This window comes from Camelina sativa, chromosome 2 (genome assembly GCF_000633955.1).
Source record: "Camelina sativa cultivar DH55 chromosome 2, Cs, whole genome shotgun sequence".
Taxonomy (NCBI): domain Eukaryota; kingdom Viridiplantae; phylum Streptophyta; class Magnoliopsida; order Brassicales; family Brassicaceae; genus Camelina; species Camelina sativa.
The window spans coordinates 17,310,767-17,329,962 of NC_025686.1; the positions used below are offsets into that span (position 1 = coordinate 17,310,767).

At 33.1% G+C, this 19,196-nt stretch overlaps 1 protein-coding gene and 1 long non-coding RNA gene across 4 annotated transcripts; both read right to left on the reverse strand.

Annotated features, from left to right (window-relative positions):
* On the reverse strand, nt 6,965–9,319 carry LOC104727716. 3 transcript variants are annotated; one of them, XR_758216.2, is made up of 4 exons: nt 8,722–9,319; nt 7,813–8,189; nt 7,479–7,540; nt 6,965–7,255 (listed from the first exon to the last, which is right to left on the reverse strand). It is a non-coding gene; the product is annotated as an uncharacterized LOC104727716 (long non-coding RNA). The 3 variants fall into 3 exon arrangements; XR_758215.2 differs by having other exon boundaries at nt 7,479–8,189; XR_758214.2 differs by lacking the exons at nt 6,965–7,255; nt 7,479–7,540 and having other exon boundaries at nt 7,617–8,189; nt 8,722–8,800; nt 9,060–9,319.
* On the reverse strand, nt 14,888–15,973 carry LOC104753385 (putative F-box protein At5g52620). The gene has a single exon (XM_010475647.1). It carries the CDS (start codon nt 15,971–15,973, stop codon nt 14,888–14,890), a length of 1,086 nt encoding a protein of 361 aa, XP_010473949.1.

Consider the following 19,196-nt stretch of genomic DNA (forward strand, 5'->3'; position numbering starts at 1 on the left):
GGTGTGCCGACACAAGAAGTTTCGTGAATGATGCCATGTTGAGCAAAGAAATCTTTGAGACAAATAAACTCGGAACCATTGTCACTACGAATAGTCTTCACTTGAGCGGAGAACTGTCGTTCAACAAGAGCCAAAAAATTCTTAAGATGTGTGGGAGCTTCTTGCTTTGAAGGTAACAAATATATCCAAACCGCACGTGAATAATCATCTAGAATAGTGAGAAAATAACGAGAACCGCAAAGAGTCAAAGTTTGATATGGTCCCCAAAGATCACAATGAATAAGTTCAAAAGCAACACTCGTCTTATTATAACTCAAAGGAAAAGATTCTCGAGTCTGTTTTGCTCGTATACAAACATCACACTCCTTTGAATCAAAACTATTTCTAGAATCCAAAAACGGCAACATATCTAAAACGGTAGAAGAGGGATGGCCCAACCGAGAATGCCAAACTTCAGGAGATTGTAAATCCACATGATGAACAGCGACAGCCACGTCCACTCCTCGAAAAAAATAAAGTCCCTGTTGTTCTTCACCCGCACCAATCAGCGTTTTCGTGATGCGATCCTGAATAATACATAGCCGATCAGTAATCTGAAAAACACAACCATGCTCTCTAGTCAACTGCGAAACTGATATAAGATGGCACTTCAACTCGTCTACAAAAAACACATTGTGAAGACTTAAGGAAGGACCGAACGACACACGGCCAAGTTTTGTAGAGGTAGTGAATCGACCATCGGGTAGTTTGATAAGCATGGGTGACATATCTCGGACATCGACCAAGAAATCAAGAGAACCGGTCATATGGTTAGATGCACCTGTATCGATAATCCATGATTCTAAAAAATACATACCAGTGGGAGGATGAGGCGAACGAGATTTCTTTTCAGCCAGGATGTTTTGTAGTAGTTGCCAGTCATCGTTGCTCAAACCGCTGAGGCCGATGCGGTCTGCTGGTGTCAAAGGAGAACTGTTGGTTGAAGCAGCGGAATGAAAAAGAGGAGTCCCCTTAACAGATGATGTAGCGACAGTGTTTACATGAGCAGAGGTCGACCCTTTGCCAAACATGGAGCCAACCGAGGTTGTCGTAGCACCACGACCAGAGCCTCCGGAAGAGGATGATCCGTTGTTACCACCAGGTTTCGGTCGTAGAGATTTGTCGGTCCACCACTCTGGATAACCAATTTTCTTGAAGCAATTTTCACCAAGGTGACCGGTACGTCCGCACACGCTGCAGAGCAGAGAACCTTTGTTGACGTAAGGTTTTCTTGGTGAGGTGGTTTGAATAACAAAGCTCACACCATCTGGTCGATCTTCATGTGCTCGACTCAAGGACTTGGATTCCTCATCTTGAATCAAAGTATTATATGCTTCTTCAAGACTTGGCAGAGGCAGTCGAGAAAGCAGAGCTGATTTGACAGCTCCATATAATGTGTCATCGAGACCCATGAGGAATTGATGCAGTTTGTCTTCCTCACGTTCTCGTCGAACTTCTTCCATTGTTTTAGCCTTTTGGTAATCTGCAAGGCTACCCCATAGCTTATTCAGTGTGCCATAGTAAGATGCAATCGGAAGTCCCTTTTGTCTGCAGTTTGCCAATTCAGTCTTCAAACGTTGAACTCGCTGACCGTTCTTCACACCAAACCGTTTCTGAACGTGAGTCCAGAGTTCCTGGGAATTGTTGATGTGAGACAGCGAAGAAGAAAGGCTTTCTTCAATTGTGAGTTTAATCCACGAAACCACAAGTGCGTTATTAGCGATCCAATCTTCAAAATCAGCATCATCGTCCATCGGCTGTGGGATGGATCCATCGACAAAGCTGAACTTCTTTCTGGCTTGTAGAGCTAGGCGAAGATTATTTGCCCATTCATCGTAGTTTGGACCACGCAACAGTGGTTTGGAGATCAAAGTACCAGGGTTGTCACCAGAGGTTAAATCATAGGGAGATATGGTGCGACGAGATTCGACACGAGGTTGGGTTGATGTGGTTGTGAGAGCCGCCGACGTAGTCGGTATAGTCATGGTGAAGGGACGAAAAAATTTGAGAGAAGAAACAGAGCCGCCGACGTAGACGGTATAGTCACAAGTTTTTGAAAAACACAAGATCGAACACAATAAAACCTTTTTGTAGTTTTAGATTTTATGGCTCTGATACCATGTCAAGAAACTTTGTTGTGTTGTATTGATTTGTGTTTCTTAGGTTAGAAGTTACATTGTGTTTGAGTATATATATGCCATGGTCTCGGATACAAGAATTAACCTAATCAACTAAAAGACCGACATTAGCTTATATGGGCTATTCAGCCCAATAACAAGATCGACTTTTAAAGGGCTTCAGCATGGCTATATCGTTAAATCAGGGTTTATGTAGAACCTTTCAAACAGACATATATATCTCTTCAGTTTAAATGAAATCATAAAAACCTTAAAAAGAATAAAACCGTAATTATATAATTCTGACAAAATATTTAAAACCAATGATCCTATCAGTAAGGTTCAAAATATCCAATCTCACTCTCACACATGATTTAGAACTCCATGAAAATTTAAGATGTTCGACAAATTCTGTCTTTAGTTCAACCAACAAGAGATAACCACCAAAACTCCACTATTTCAGAAGTTATATATGGTCTGATTTCATCACTCACAAATTCCAAGCTCTTAAAGGACTACCAAAAAAAAAAAAAAAAACACTATTGTAACTCATCTTTTGGCTTATAATACAAACCGGTATCCCTTAGAGAAAAAAAAAAAAAAAGGACAACCAATAGTCCCCAAATAAGTAACGTGGAAATTTTGAGTTAGCTCGATAGTTTGAAACTAAATTACAGTAATTTTTTTATCAAAGATGACAAGATTAGATAACCACGATTTGAACAGACTCATCTAGGTAAAAAACATCTTACGTTATACAATAATTCCAAAAACAATCCAAATTTGTATTAACTTTATATATGTAACGTCTCTTTTTGGTTATACTAGGTGCTTCCTCACGCAACGCGTGGGTTGTGGTGTAGTTGGCACTTTCTTGTTTTTTTTGGTCTTTTTCATTTTCTCTTTTGTATTATTTCGTTTTAATTAGGCATATACGGGGTTTGCCATCACTTTTACTTATACACTATATGATTATACCATTTCGTTCAGATGTGTATAATTGTGGCGTTTACTTTTTATGAATTATGAAGATGTTGTTTCTTACTTTTGAGGATCCAATCTTATCATTGACTGATATTGTTTCCAATACATTTATTGTATTATATATTTTCTAATTAACTGCTTATGTAAACCCTTCATACGTTGATGTTGCAATAATAAGTTATTTTTTTAAAATATCTTCCGTGTAAGTGATTATGTTTGTATGCCCATGTTTTGGTCTAATATCAATAAGATCGTTTCTGTTTTTCTTTAGTTGGCTTTGAAACCAATATTGAGTTAAGCAAATAATGGGTCGAATTATGGTGTTAATAAGTAATATAAATTCTTATGTATATATATTGTATATATGTGACTATAAATTTAGCTAACTAAAAAATTATGTAATATTTAAATACAATCTTGAACATATATATATATATATATATATTTATTTGTGGGAGGAATGTATGAAATTATTGGATAGAAGTTATTTTTGAGTTAAATGACCTTTAATGTCTTTAAAGTGAGTTAAATATTAATAAATTTTTATATGTGTCTTGACTTTTTTAAAAAGGAATACCAAGTGTTTCCTTCCAAATTTGAAGTGATATAGTATTTTAGTTTTCTTATATGATTTTATGAACTTCAATGTAAAAGTTTTTCAAAGTAATAAGTACACTCACTGATTGAATTATAAAATTTGGAGAAATGTTTATTTCGTTTAATCATCTGCTCTTTTAAATAAATTAAATAAGTATGTTGTTATTCCTACAAATAGGACAACATATATTATAGTTTAACCATGGAGTTAAGCAATGGAAATGGAACTTGTGATTGCAAGACAAAATGCTTATATGTTACACATTGATCGTTTAAAAATGAATAGGAACATCTAATTCTCAAATAAAGTTGATTGTTTTGTTAAAACCAACATATGTGAATTTAAATTTAACTATGCAAATTTAAAAAATAAATATGAATAGATTAGAAAGGCAAGAAATATAAAAGAAATATTTTTTTATATAAATAAAATAAAAATTGAAAACAATGTTAAATATATATAATACTTTCTACATTAAAATATAGAATCAAACTCTTACAAGTTACAACACATATGAGATATAACAACATTTGATATTGGTAGGAGAGGAGGAGAGAATGTTTACTATAAGATGGTAATCCAAATTAGATAATGGAGATGAATCTTTAATAAATAGAACAATGTAATATCTATATATATATAATACTTTCTAAATTAAAATATAGAATCAAACTCTTACAACACATATGAGATATAACAACATTTGATATTGGTGGGAGAGGAAGAGAGAATGATTACTTATAAGATAATAATCCAAATTAGATAAAGGAGATAAATCTTTTAAAATAAAAACAATGTAAAATATATATCATGTAGTCTCTAAAATTAAAATTTAGCATTAACAATTTACAATGATATTTCATTTTTTTTTTAAACCCATACAACAAAAATAAGAAATCAAAAATAACAAAAAAAAAAGAAAAATGATTTGAGATATTGTAGAAGAGAATGAGAGAATGTGAAAATGAGATAGTAAAAGAATGTCAATATGAGAGAATGATAGATTGAGAGAATGCTTATTTATATGATAAGAAATGATGGAAGTTACATTTAGAACTATGGAGTTACAATAGTAATTTATTGTGTTTGAATAGAATTGAGTGGTAGAATATGATTAATGCATAATTTATTTTATTTTCAGTTATAATTTTATTTTAATGTGTGAGTTAAATGTATTGTGTTTATTGGATCTTAAATATTGTTTAAAGCAATTAGAAAGCAAATAAAAAAATAAAAAAAAATTAGAAAACATTAAATGAAAATCAACCAATAAGGAGAGACCAAAACCTTACTTTTATATATATGATATATTGCTTTAAACTTTGAAATGAGAAATATATTATAAACAATAATTTTACATGAGAAATATATTAATTTAGCCAACCAAAATATGAATATAAGTTTAGCCAACCAAAATAAATAAAAAATATTAAAATTTAACCAAAAATAATTTCTCTTGAAAGATAATAAGTTAGTAGGAGGAATGAATTAATGTACAATTATTGGATAGGAGTTACATTTGAGTTAAATGGAGTTACATGTCTTTAATTATAAATAAATATTTTAATTTTTTATAACCTAAAATAAAAGGAATACCAAGTGGCTGAATCAAAATTCACATGATTTGGTTGTTTGTTGATATAAACTCAACACTTACACATAATATTTCAAAATAAAAAATATTACTTTTTAAGTGACAAACTAAATTAGTTTTCTTATAAAATTATATGAATTCTTCAATCTCAATAATTTTTAAAATCCCAAGGATAACTTATATTTTTTTGGTTTTCACTCATCAATTTAATTTATAGTGCTAGATTTCATACTAATGGTTTCATCTTTAGAGAATTTAGTGAAATGATATTTTTAAAATTATATTTTATTTTTATATTTAAGTTCCAGTTGTATATGTTTTGTTTTTTGGATCATTTTTTATTTTGATTAAAGACACAAAAACCAATTGTTTAATTATGTTCTTTTTGTTTTCAAAAACCTCAAATCATAAAAATATATATATATATATATATTATATTGATATCTGCAGATTTAACAATTGAATCACAAAACAAAATAGTCTTTATAAATGGATAAATGGATAATTATATTGATCTTTAAATATTATATTGATCTTTATAAATTATTAAAAATGATACATGAATATGTGAGATAACCAGAGACATAATAGATAATTACATATGGATCATTTCAACTTTATGATCTTATTGTGTGGTGAATATTGTAAGGAAGTATGAAAATAATGACTTATAAGATGTTAATATAAAATAGAAAATGGAGATAAACATTTTAAAAGATTAAAATAAATATATAAGATATACATATCATACAAACTCTAAAACTAAGCTTTTACAATGATATTTGATTTGATTTTTTATAACCCATACAACAACAAAAAAAAAAAAAAAATACAAAACAAAACAAAACAAAACAAAAAAAAGATTTGAGAGTAGTGGAAGAAGATGAGAGAATGAAAGAGTGATAGACTAAGAGAATAAGATAATGAGTATTTATAGGAAGAGAAATGATGAAAAATTACATTTAGAAAAATGAGAGTTACAATTCTAATTTATTGTTTTGTTTTAATACAATGGATTAATACAACTTAGTGGAGAAATAAAGTTAATGCATAATTTATAGGGAGAAGCTATAAAGATTTCAGTTTTATATTATGTGAGTTAAATGTGAAAATTAATTGTTTTAAATTTGTGTTTTAATAAATTTTTTTTTTGTTAAAATTGCATTGCCAAGTGGACCAATAAGGAGAGACTGAAACTCTACTTTTATATATATGATTGCTTACAAAATGTGTAAATGTGAGATAACGTTTTAGTAGTGCAAATGTGTAATAGCCAGTACCCAACTATCTTTGAATCTTTTTGAAAAATATTAATGTAAAATTTATGAAAAAAAAACGGGAGGAGAAAATGAGATATATTCCCTATATAATAGAACGGAAGTACATGTTTTGTGGATTATATAATTTTAATAAATTGGATACAAATAAGTTATAGATTAATTAATATATTAATTGGTTACAAGTTAAATAGTGGGTGCAACTTTAATTTATTTTTGGAAGAATTTATTATTAGAGCACGTTGTTTCCAAAAATCATAAAGAGAATATTTTTACGATGACGATACAAAATTGCTACGAGCTACAGAAATCCTTGCCTTGTGGGGCAAGTTTGTAAATGTAGCGCCAAACACAATTTACCTGCAAATATCATTGCAAAACTAAATTCCAAAAGCTCCGATTAAACCTTAGTTTTAAACATTCAGAAAAAAAAATAGAGTTTTAAACCAGTAGGGAAAATAAAGAGTACTAAATAGATTGAGTAAAGAGAGGTGGGAGAACAAGTTCTTTAGAACAGGCAACCTCCCACAAGCTCCGCATCTTCATCGTCTGCTCATGAGACTCATCAGGCACATCATGCATAAATTGAACCACAGTGGCCAGCTGGTCTTGAACGGAAGATCCTCCCATTCTGAGCAGGTAGCACCTACATAAAGAAAATAAAGTTAATATGAAATCTCATAAACACCAATTTAATCGACAATATTTTGTAACAGAAACTACTTTAAAAGTGTTAAGCAGACTTCATATTCACTTACTGCGGACAACAAAACAAATAAATTATATAACTTACTGCAGATAACAAAACCAGTAACAATTTGAATCTGTAGACAACATATTCACTTACTGCAGTCTTCACAATCACTTACATGGAATCGAGTAGATATAGAATATCACTTATTGCAGAGAACCTTTTGTTTACTTCCGTATCCTTAAGAATTTAGAATTTTTGCGATTAGTTGAGAAGAAAATAAACGAAACACTTCAGGCATTTGAACAAAAAAAAATTGGAAAAAGAAATTTCAAGATAGCTAACACCTGGAGAAGGAGATAAAAAGGGATCCAAGAAACAATTGTACATATTTTCATTTGACACACTATAGAAAGTCTCACATGTCGCGTACAACGTCCCATTTCTCAATATCGAGATAAAAAATCTCAGCTAGAAATGACAATGCAGGAAAAGGCAGCTGTAAGAATAACCTGACAAAGCTAATAGTCGCGGAATGACAATTCTTTATAGTTTCGTTAGCGGAATGACAATCTCAGCTAGAAATGACAATCCTTTATAGTTTTGTTACCAGCCATCGTCTTCACAGCTACGAATCCTATTCCTCCCATATCCTCGCTGTTTCCTTCCTTCTTTTAGATCTGACCATACATAGTCAAAAAAAAATTCAGAGAAACAAGAGTATAGAAACCAATGGGACTAGCGGAGGCGGCTATTGATCGACAAGGAGAAGCAGTGACGACATCGGCGGCCAGCGTTTTGAGATGAGAGGAGACGCTTCTTATCTACATTATTGGTCCTTGTCCATGAAGCTCATTTTGCAAAAGTTCGTCTAATAACAAAACTCGACCTTCAATCACATACACACACAAAAAAAAACACCATTATAACTCGTTAGCAAACACGAGCTTGGAGGTAACTAACTTGGAGGTCTTAGCAATCACATACACACACAAAAAAAAACACCATTTCAGCAAACACGTTAGCTACATTATAAGATAGAGCAAGAGAAAGTAACTAGCTTGGAGGTTTTAGAGCCATGGAACTTAAATCTCTTTAACTTTAGCCGCTAAAAGCAAACAAGCCACAACTAAACTACAAAGCTTTAGCAGACCTGCAAATTTTCTTCCTTGCCAATTTAACAAGGCCCAATTATGAATGTTCTGTTCCAACATCCAATGAATTAAGATGATCAGCTATTAGAAAGTAGAAACACATGGTTGATAACAATTTCAATCTGAGATCGGAGATCAAGATAAAAGGGAGAGGAAATCGAGAAGCCTAACAAATCAAAGATATGCTAACTAACATAGAATTAAGTCATCTATCAGATTAAAAACCCACGAATATAATTCACCAGAGCAAGAGAGAAAGAGGCTTACCTGAAACGAGAGACATTTTTGGCAATTGACACAGGACATCTACTCTTGTTGAGAGACAACAATCTTATGTCGACTTGCTCTGGTGACTCAGAACCAGAGAAATTCAACAGGAGAAAATCGAAAAGGGTTTATTAGATACAACCAAAGAAATAATCAGAGACAGAAAATCACCCAAAATGAGCCAATAAAGACACATAAACAAAGCACCTCTTAAAGATAGAGCTGAGAAATACAGAGACAGAGCTATAGAATAGATCACAAAACCGAAGAAAAAGAGAGAGAAGACCTAAATCGATAGAAACCCAGAAATAAAAATTCAACCTACACCTCAAATATACCTTGGAATTGGAATCAGAAGGCCAACGACGACAACAACACGGCGAGCTACACGAGGTATGCCGCAAAACATGGTCACACATCTGAAGTTTAATAATGTACCCCTAGCTACACCAACTATATGTCTGGCATGTCCACATACATCAAGTATATCACATTATGTGTTTCACATCATGGACATAGAAAATCGGTTAACCGTGTGATTTCTCCCGAAAACGACCGGCATTAGACTCAACGAAACCATCACCGGACAAAACTGAAACCCGACCCGGGCTCCTGCGACCCAACTAAAAAATCCAACCCGGTGTGTTTTTTGTTTTGGATCAATTTTTATTGGGCTTTTCTGTTAATAAAACAGGCCCAGGATCGAATATTACATTTCTCATATTTTTCCCCGAATCAACAAAGAATTGATTTTTAGGGTTCTTAGTTCATCGTGAGAGAAACTTCAATTTGGAGAGAAGATGGAATTTAGCTCGAAATCGTCTAGTTGCATAAGGAGCAGGTCTATTAGAGTGGGGCAAGTTTTTCACTGTGGATTGCCGGTAAAGATATTCGTATCAAAAACGGTGAGAAATCCTAATCGAAGGTTCCTCGGGTGTGAGCTGTACAAGGTATATATTGCTTGTATTTGGAACAATGTTGAGGTGAGTAGATATGTTGATTAAGCAGTTGTTTGATGTGTGTAGAAAGGGGGTAATGGTCATTGTAACTACTTTAGTTGGGTTGATGAAGAAGAAGTGAAAGGCTGGGCGAGAAGAGCATTGGTCGAAGCTCAAGCAGAAATTAGTGAGAAGAATAAGATAATCAGTCAACTATCAACAACAATCATGGACCTTAATGGTGATTTAGAGACACATCAGCTGCAGAAGAAGAAGATTGATGATATGGAAGCATTGGTGTCTCGTCAACGCATCTATATCACGGGTTTGACAGGCTTGCTTGTATGTGCAATTGGATTCATCGTACTTGGTTGAGTTTGGATGACGTAATGACTATGTATTTCATCGTACTTGGATTGGTGAAGTAGTTTTTATTGATGTTTGAAGTTGATTTGTAGGATTGGTCCTGTAATGGCTAGAAATGTAATTACTAAACTATGTAATCCTTTTTGTTTGGATGGTACAAGGATAACAAAAAATTAAGCTTAACTGTCTTGTTTTAATACAACAAATTACCAAAAGGAAACCCAACAATACCCAATGACAGTTAATTAACAAGCTTAGCCGATTTAAGGGTTTTAGATAAACATACTAAACCCAATTAAACCCAATGACAATGTTTTAACATCCAAAAAACTGCTCCTTGCAATCTCAGTTACCAAATCAGAAACTAACAACTTGACTTCCTTGTGGTGCTGTCGATGACACATCTTGCACTTCAGCAACATCTTGATCTTGATTCTCCATGGCTACCAATGCTGCCTCCATTGCCGCCTGATCTTGATTCTCTATGGATGCCCATGCTGCTCCCATTTTCGATTGGTCTTGAGCTTCCAATAGAGGGGTCTCCGTAAGCTTAGTCCCTTGATCCTGGCTTTTCCCTTTGGTCTCCATGCACGGCGTTAATAAGGAGGTGCAACGATTCGTGGTTTTCCACAATCTTCCCAAAACTTAACTCCAGTCACAGGCCGCAGTCCTCTTCTATATGTTCCCTTCCATTTCTCACTCAAATAGTAGTCTGATATATAGTCTTCGACTTCCAGACTCAGTTCTCTGATTGCACATACGGCATGACGACAAGGTGTACCCGTTAAATCCCATTTCCTGCATGCACATTCACACCTGTTCAAACTCACTGCATATCCAATCCCGAATTCAACAATCTCATACTCTCCACCAGTGCTAGAAATCAATGCACAATATTGAGCTTCTTCACAAAATTTCTCTAGCTCTTTCCTTGCTTTTTTTTTTTTTTGTGAATTTTGCAGCTTCTTTCTCAGCAATAATAGACCAGTTCGCAACCTTTTGCATAGCATCCCTTCTTATAAGTTCTAACATCTGGTCAAATAGCTTCCTCCTTGCAATCTTCAAAGTTCTATTATATGAGTCCGTGTGATTGTTGTGTGTATCCGCACAACAACAACCAACCCTAAAAAATGCTCGACACCATGAACTTGGATCCTTTTGTAGTAGAGTTTTACAAGCCTGCGGATCGAACTCCTTGAATATAGCCAAATTTTCTTTATAATCCGCTTTGTTGTAACTGCTTGCAACTCGCCAAAACAATGGCTTCAACATGATATACTTCATCATCATCTTTTGGCTTATAATACAAACCGGTATCCCTTAGGAAAAAAAAAGACAACCAATAGTCCCCAAATAAGTAACGTAGAAATTTTGAGTTAGCTCGATAGTTTGAAACTAAACCACAGTAATTTTTTATCAAAGATGACAAGATTAGATAACCACGATTTGAACAGAAAACTTATCTAGGTAAAGAACAACTTACGTGACGTTATACAATAATTGCAAAAACAATCCAAATTTATATTAACTTTATGTAGCGTCTCTTTGGTTATATATTGCTAACAAAAGGCATACAATAACATGGCCTGAATATATAACCTAAAACAATAAAGAATCATCGGTTGATGAGTACACTCATTAATTAGTTAGTAAACTTAGGTAAAAGATAGATATGAGTTTAGAACTCTAGAGAATGTCTTTCCACTACAAGAAAACATGGATTTGCCGACTACAAAAACAGTCACTAAACAGTCGCAAACTACTTAGTTACGACTGATTGGCGACTGAAATACGTAGTCGCTAAATAGTGCGTCACTAAAATAATCAGTCGCCAAACAGTCGACACGGAGCTACTAATTGGCGACTGATAAGTGTTGTCGTTCTTCCCTCGCCAAACAGTCGCTAAAGTTGCGACTGAATTTGCAACGCTTTAGCGACTGATCTGGTTACTCATTTGCGACTGTTTTGGTTACTGTTTTGTGTATGTTTCGGTGACTGTTTTACGACTGTTTAATTATCATGTTTTTTAAAAATTTCTGGTAAAAACGAATTATTTGATTTTGTAATACCAAAACTGATTATGAAAACTATAACTAAAACATAACAAACATGAAATTAAACAAACACATAAGTTTAATTTTACATCCAACATCGTAGTTGTAGAAAACATCCAAACAATCATTACAAAAGTTTTTATAAGTTTCAGAGCAAAGAGGTACAGGAAGTGGAATCGGTTGGCATAGAAACAACAGGAGTTTCAGAGCAAAGAGGTACATCTGCTGGCTGTCATCTCTAACCTTCTTCCTTTGGACTAACACCCCAATACGTTTTCCACCACCGAGTAAAGCAGTAACAGCCTCTTTCACCGTCCTCTGAAACCAAAAGTATTAAGTATCATGACTAATGTTATGAAATAACATTGATCATTGCACACAGCAGAACCAAAACATCTAAAGAGACGGACAGGAAAAGACAAATTAATCACGCACCTTCAGTAAGCCTACAGTTGCTGTCTCTGGAACTTCAATAACAAGCTCCAGAATCCTAAGGGACTTGATGCTGAACTTTACTGCAAACAATGATATAACATGAGACCCACCACTACAAAAAATATGAGTTTTGTTAGCACTAGAAAAACACAAGAGTTATTGAATAGCTCAAGTCATGTTGAATAGTCCATAACAGAAAAACACAAGAGTTATTGAAAAATAAAGATTCAACCCTTTATAATACTAAAACATTAAAATCCAAGTGAATATACCTTGTAAGCACCAACATAAAACTCATTTTCGAGCATGTCCAGCAAGTGTTCATCGAGAACATAGACAAACTGCTTGAACCGAGATAGCCACTTGCACTTCTTACAACAATTTACCTTCGTTCCTGCAAACAGCGGAGGTTAAAACATGAATCAAAGGTTCTTTACTTTTTCAATCTCCAGAACATTTGTTTATTTATGTGTAAAGACGAATAACTAACCAGTCCTTGACAATTTTTCTTCTTCCTCATGATCCAGCTCAGTAAAGAACACCTGCAAGATATCAACGGTATTGGATATATGGACTAACCTGCTGTCGACTACACCTGCAAACCAAGAAGTAAAATTCTTCTGTTATAGTTCTCCAATTTCAAGCAGATTTTACTAATTCTGAAATAGAAATTAGGGAACAAGACAACAGTGATGATTCTCTTGCTTCCCTTCTTTGCAGACCAACGCTCAAGTCTTAATTCAAAACTTGAGATTCTGGCGAAACCAAACAAATCTAGCAGCGTAGAGAGAAGCACAAGAAACAATAGGTGAATAAAGAAAATTAGAGTCATCTAGCCAACTATAAAATAAAACCTTTGGAAAACTTCATTAGCTTTAAAAAAGACATCTAGCAAGAAACACTTTGAGCTCAGCCAAGAACCAAACCTAAACTTAGAGACATCTTCAGATAGTTGAACATGAAATATGTAAAGTGAAGCTAGAAGAAAGTTTGAAACTTTAACCTGAACTCTTTGCAATTTTAGAAAGAATCACAAGCCCATCTCTGTTAGTAACCCGAAACTGGAATCGTGTGAGATAAAAGGAGACATCAATGGCAATAGACACGGCAGCGTTATAGCTTGAAGGCATAGTAGAAAGAAAGCGACGAGGGGAATGATGAGGAATAGGGTTTTGGATCTGGGTCTGGAGGAAGTAGTACGATTGAGAGCAATTGAGAGATACAAGGAGGGACTATGGCGTTTCTTGATTGAGTTGGGGATGTGAGGGATTAGGGTTTTGAGGAATAAACGAAAGAAGAAGAGAAACGATTGAGAAGAGATTTGAGGGATTAGAGTTTTCTCGGGAAAGAGGAGAAATGATTTGGGTTTGAGCCGTTTTGTTAGGGCCCAAATTTGGTTTAAAGCCCAAATTAAATAAAACAGTCGTTAAAGAGTAGCTGTTTAGTCGCAATGTTTGGCGACTGTCAAATTGGTCTCCAAACTAGTCGCAAATTGGCGACTACACTGCGACATTATGCATCAGTCTCGAATTAGCATCTATTAGGCGACTGTTTTATTTTAGTAGCCATTGAGTAGCAAAACAATAGCAATTCAGTCGCTAAATTTAGCGACTGTGTTTTAGGTCGCAACTTGCAGTCGGCAATTCCATGTTTTCTTGTAGTGTTCTAAATCAGAATTAACCTGTGTTGCCAGTTTTAATTAATCATGTATAACCAAGAAGACTGTAGGTAATGCCAATTCCAATAGGTTGAATCAACCCTCAACAGATAAATTTGTTTTAACGTCTTATCTAAATTAAAAGATGGAACTAATCACAACCANAGAGGAGAAATGATTTGGGTTTGAGCCGTTTTGTTACGGTCCAAATTTGGTTTAAAGCCCAAATTAAATAAAGCAGTCGTTAAAGAGTAGCTGTTTAGTCGCAATGTTTGGCGACTGTCAAATTGGTCTCCAAACTAGTCGCAAATTGGCGACTACACTGCGACATTATGCATCAGTCTCGAATTAGCATCTATTAGGCGACTGTTTTATTTTAGTAGCCATTGAGTAGCAAAACAATAGCAATTCAGTCGCTAAATTTAGCGACTGTGTTTTAGGTCGCAACTTGCAGTCGGCAATTCCATGTTTTCTTGTAGTGTTCTAAATCAGAATTAACCTGTGTTGCCAGTTTTAATTAATCATGTATAACCAAGAAGACTGTAGGTAATGCCAATTCCAATAGGTTGAATCAACCCTCAACAGATAAATTTGTTTTAACGTCTTATCTAAATTAAAAGATGGAACTAATCACAACCAAACATGTAGATGAAAAGTTACATGAAAAGTAGCTGGATTCTGTGTTCTAAGTTAATATGTTATATACACTTGAGATCTTATGCATAGTCTACAAAGGCACTATAATCCTCAGACGCTTCCAACCCTTGGATTCTAACTGTTTTGGAAGTGTTCCTTTCGGGATTGAAGTAGTAAACTAAGAAGGGTTTGAATGTCTTATTCATGGAGACAATAATTTCACCAGTAGCCGTCACTCCAGCGACGTAAGCATTGTTCTTAACACATACATACACCGAAAAAGTGTATTCACGTTTCAACCATTCTTGTTTCTGGTCATCCTCTAGAATCCACAAACAAAACTTAAAGACATCCATATACCAGTTCCAACTCCAACTAATCACGCCTAATTTTCCCTTGTAATTAACTAGTTTGATGGGCGAAGAACAGCTGGATATACTCATGGTAGTAGAATCTTCGTCAAGAAACCTAAGCTTTTCAGATCTAACATCAAAGCAACCTATTTTTAAAAACTTGTTTTGGTATCCATCAGCTATGTAATACAAAACCCCATTGATACATATCCCTTCTTTTATAGGCGGATAATGGATTACAGGACAGTGGACCTTCCTCCATGAAACTTTTCTAGTTCCTAATGTCAAAACATGTTCCTCTGATCCATAACGTGAATAAGTTATGGTCAGTACCTTGTACTGTTTGCCAATCGGATCATACCCTAATAAGCTGCTCGGATTGTACTTACTTGTAATTTGAGTTAATCTCTTGACCAGTCCAGTCATAGGGTTACATATAACAGGCACTGTATCTGTCCCCATGTTAGGAAAATAAAGCAAACCAGAGACTGGGCCAAAAATCTCTTGTCCCACCATGTCTTTAGGTAACTGCATATGAAAATCGGCTGATACGACTTCACGAGAATGGTCCTCATCTGGATTCTGGGGCGACGAGTAGAAGCGCCACTCATCCAAATTTTCTACGGCGAATAAGAGACGTGGCCGAGTCGAGGGCCTAGTCAGGAACCACTCGGTGAAATCTGGACCTCGAAGTAAAGACGCACAAAACTTGGATGCAAGACCAAACCTAGCGATTGACTTAGTCGACGATCTTGAGAGTATATCAAGAAGGATATCAATCGGGATGGGATCTGAATTGTCTTCTCTTTCCATCTTGTTTTTTGGTTCTAGACTTTGCCGTAGGTTATATACAGTAACTTGGGGTTTTAAAGGCCATGACGTCCCTTAAAAATAGAAAGCAAAGTTAATAGATTTGCGAATTGTTTTAGAAAAAATATGTAAAATTTGTATTATATACAAAAGGAAACTTTTCGATTTTTCTTTTTTTTTGATAAAAAGAAAATGTACAATTTTATTAACGAAAAGGACATGTGTGTAATTTAGCTTGTGCTAAGAAGTTTCTTCTTCGGCCTGAAAATAAATAATTAAAAAGGCTGGATGCAACTAACTAGGGGAGAACAAACATGAAATAATGTGCGAGTGAAAGCAGAGCTTCGACTGTCGTTGACGTGCTATTTAAATTTGTTGGTGCATATATAACTGGTTTTATATGTCTGTCTGGGATGTCAAACTTTTTATATATAGACTCGTGACTCGTGACTCGTCGTTATTACAACATTTGCTTTATTAATTAATACTAGGATAGTACCCGCGCTACGCTGCGGGATTGTTTTATATTTAGTTTTATTTTTATTATTTTGGATAATTTTATATGTGTTTGTGATAAAAAAATTATTATTAATATAATTTTCAACAATATTCATTGGTAATATTTTCGGTTTTAGGTTTTTGTTATTATGTATTGCTAGTTTATTATTGGAATGAAATTGTAGATTAAAATCATTTTTTCTTGTATTAGTATGTATTGGAGGACCATTATTATTGTTAGTTGTGTTGTTTTATTTAATCAATTTTGGTGTTTGATATTTAATGTTTTTATCAACACCAAGGAGATTTTTAAGAATATTTTGTTTTAAAAAAATTGTTTGATTGTGTTATATCAACTCTACTTTCTTACATGTTTTTTAGATTAGTTAATTAATTATTAAACATATAATGAAAAATGTTTTTTCTCGCTTCGGAAAATTAACTTATATGAGTCAAAGTTGTGTTCAAAATTGTCCAACCATTTTTGTCTTCGGATATGAAACTTTATTGAATGTTTTTAATCAAAAAAGAAATCCATCAAAACATTTTTTTTTTGTTATTAACATCTCCTTTTTGGGGTTTATGATTGGGCTTTTAATTTGATGATGGGTCTGGTTCACCTTATGTAAAAGTAAAACCCATAAAGGTTATATATACTGAAATCAGTCATCGATTATAAATACTACTGGTGTCTGCTGAGAAAGGTTCTCGTTGAAACAAAGTTTAAACCAGTTCGGTGTATATATTACGGTCAAGTTTGGTTTAATTTCATTTAGGCGATGTTTATTTCACGTGACAAAACAATATGCCTTGTGCTTCATTTAAAAAAAAATCTATTAATTTATTAATAATTGACAAATAAATCAAAATATTAAAATCTATACTCAAGCTTTTTAGTATTGATTGTAGTATTGTACACATACATTGTCTTCTTTTCTTTTTTTTTAATTGGTCATCAATATGTCGTCTCTTTCTCTCTTTGTCGACCTTTATTCTTGTTGCAGGTTTTAGGTGTTAACAAGACATAACAACATACACTTTAAAACATATCTCAATCTAGACATCAACACAAAAACTGATCAAAATATAATATTTATTAAAGACAATCCATATAAAGTTTATATTTTGACAAGAACCGATCAAAAAGCTAAAGAATATATGCAAAAGTAAAAAAAAAAAAAATTACGTAAAATTACAAATCAAAAGCAAAAGTTTACATCTTTGACACATAAAATATCATGACACTAACAGACTTGATCATATGTCACAATTTATTTTATTTTATTTAGAACATATCTCAAGTTGATTGTTGTAGAGATTCGGGACAAGGAGACTTTGAATTTTTGCAAATGCTTCAAGGAGCAATCAGTTTCCGACCAGATAAATCAACTCGGTCCAGTGATGCTTCGAACTCCGAAGCTTGATGCAATGTACTCACAACCTTTTCCTTGATTCTCTCCTCCGCAACTTGTAAATAAACCCACTCATAAGCCTCCTCCTTCCTCTTTTCTCCATCCTCAATTTTAATCTCCAAATATAATCTCCAAAACATATTTGGATTCTTAGTGTTTTTTTTTTCACGCAATCTTTTTAAAAATTAGCGTACGCGTATATATATATATATATAATATGTTTTTGTATAATTTAATTGTATAGTTATGAATAATTCAAAATATCATATCTTAAATTGTAGAGTATGCCATATATATCTTTATCTCATTAATTTAAATGTAGATTTTTTTGGTTCCCATCTCTTGTTAACACTAAGTTTTATTGATATCAAATATATTACACAAAGCCGAAATCATATACATAAAAGTAAGGTTTTGGTCTCTCCTTATTGGTTGATTTTCATTTAATTTTTATAAATTTAATATTTTTTTTAATTAAACAACACAATTAATCATAAACATTAATGCATACTATAAATTCATTATTTACTACTAAATTGCAACTGAAATTACATAAATTGTGAATTGACTTTTAATCCTCCATTCATTTTCATTTAAACACACTATTAATTATAATTGTAACTCTTCCAATTTAATTATTTTAGAAATGTAACTTATATCAATTTTTATACTATAAATAACCATTCTCACATCCTCCTCCACCATATCCCAAATCCTAAATATTTTCCTTTTTTTTTTATAATGTTCTTGCATAGGTTGAAAAAACCCAATTAAGAGTTTGATTATATTTTTATTTTACTATATATTTTACATTGTTTTGTATTTTATTGTTTATTTGTTTTATGTACTTCTTCTTTTCTTCTTTGTTTTCTTATATTATTTTGATTTAAAATACATATGTATTCTAATAGGTATAATAAAATTTTGATGACCATAATAATATTTTGGTTATAACCATCTCATTATAAGGGAATCAAGCTAAAGAAAACATCTTAATTCTTTACTTTAGATGTTTGATTAGCTCTTACAAATTCATGTATATTTATTTTATTCTTAAAATTTGATATGTTCTCATGAAAGGAATTTTTGTAATATAATTATCAAATCAATTTTCCTACCTCTCTCTTACCTCCAACCAAAATTGTAATAAATATATTTTAGTTTGTGATTCAACATATAATTATATAAAAATCATTATTTTAAAATTTAATTTAAATATGTACTGTAAGGATTTTGCTATATAAAAAACCAATTTGAAAGTAGTCCAATTGGCACGCCCTCTACCCCAATTCGAAAGTAGAGTATCTGGAGATGAT

Coding starts and splice junctions, on each gene's coding strand:
- LOC104753385 (XM_010475647.1), bottom strand. CDS start 15,973: ATGGAAAGAGAAGACAATTCAGATCCCATCCCGATTGATATCCTTCTT.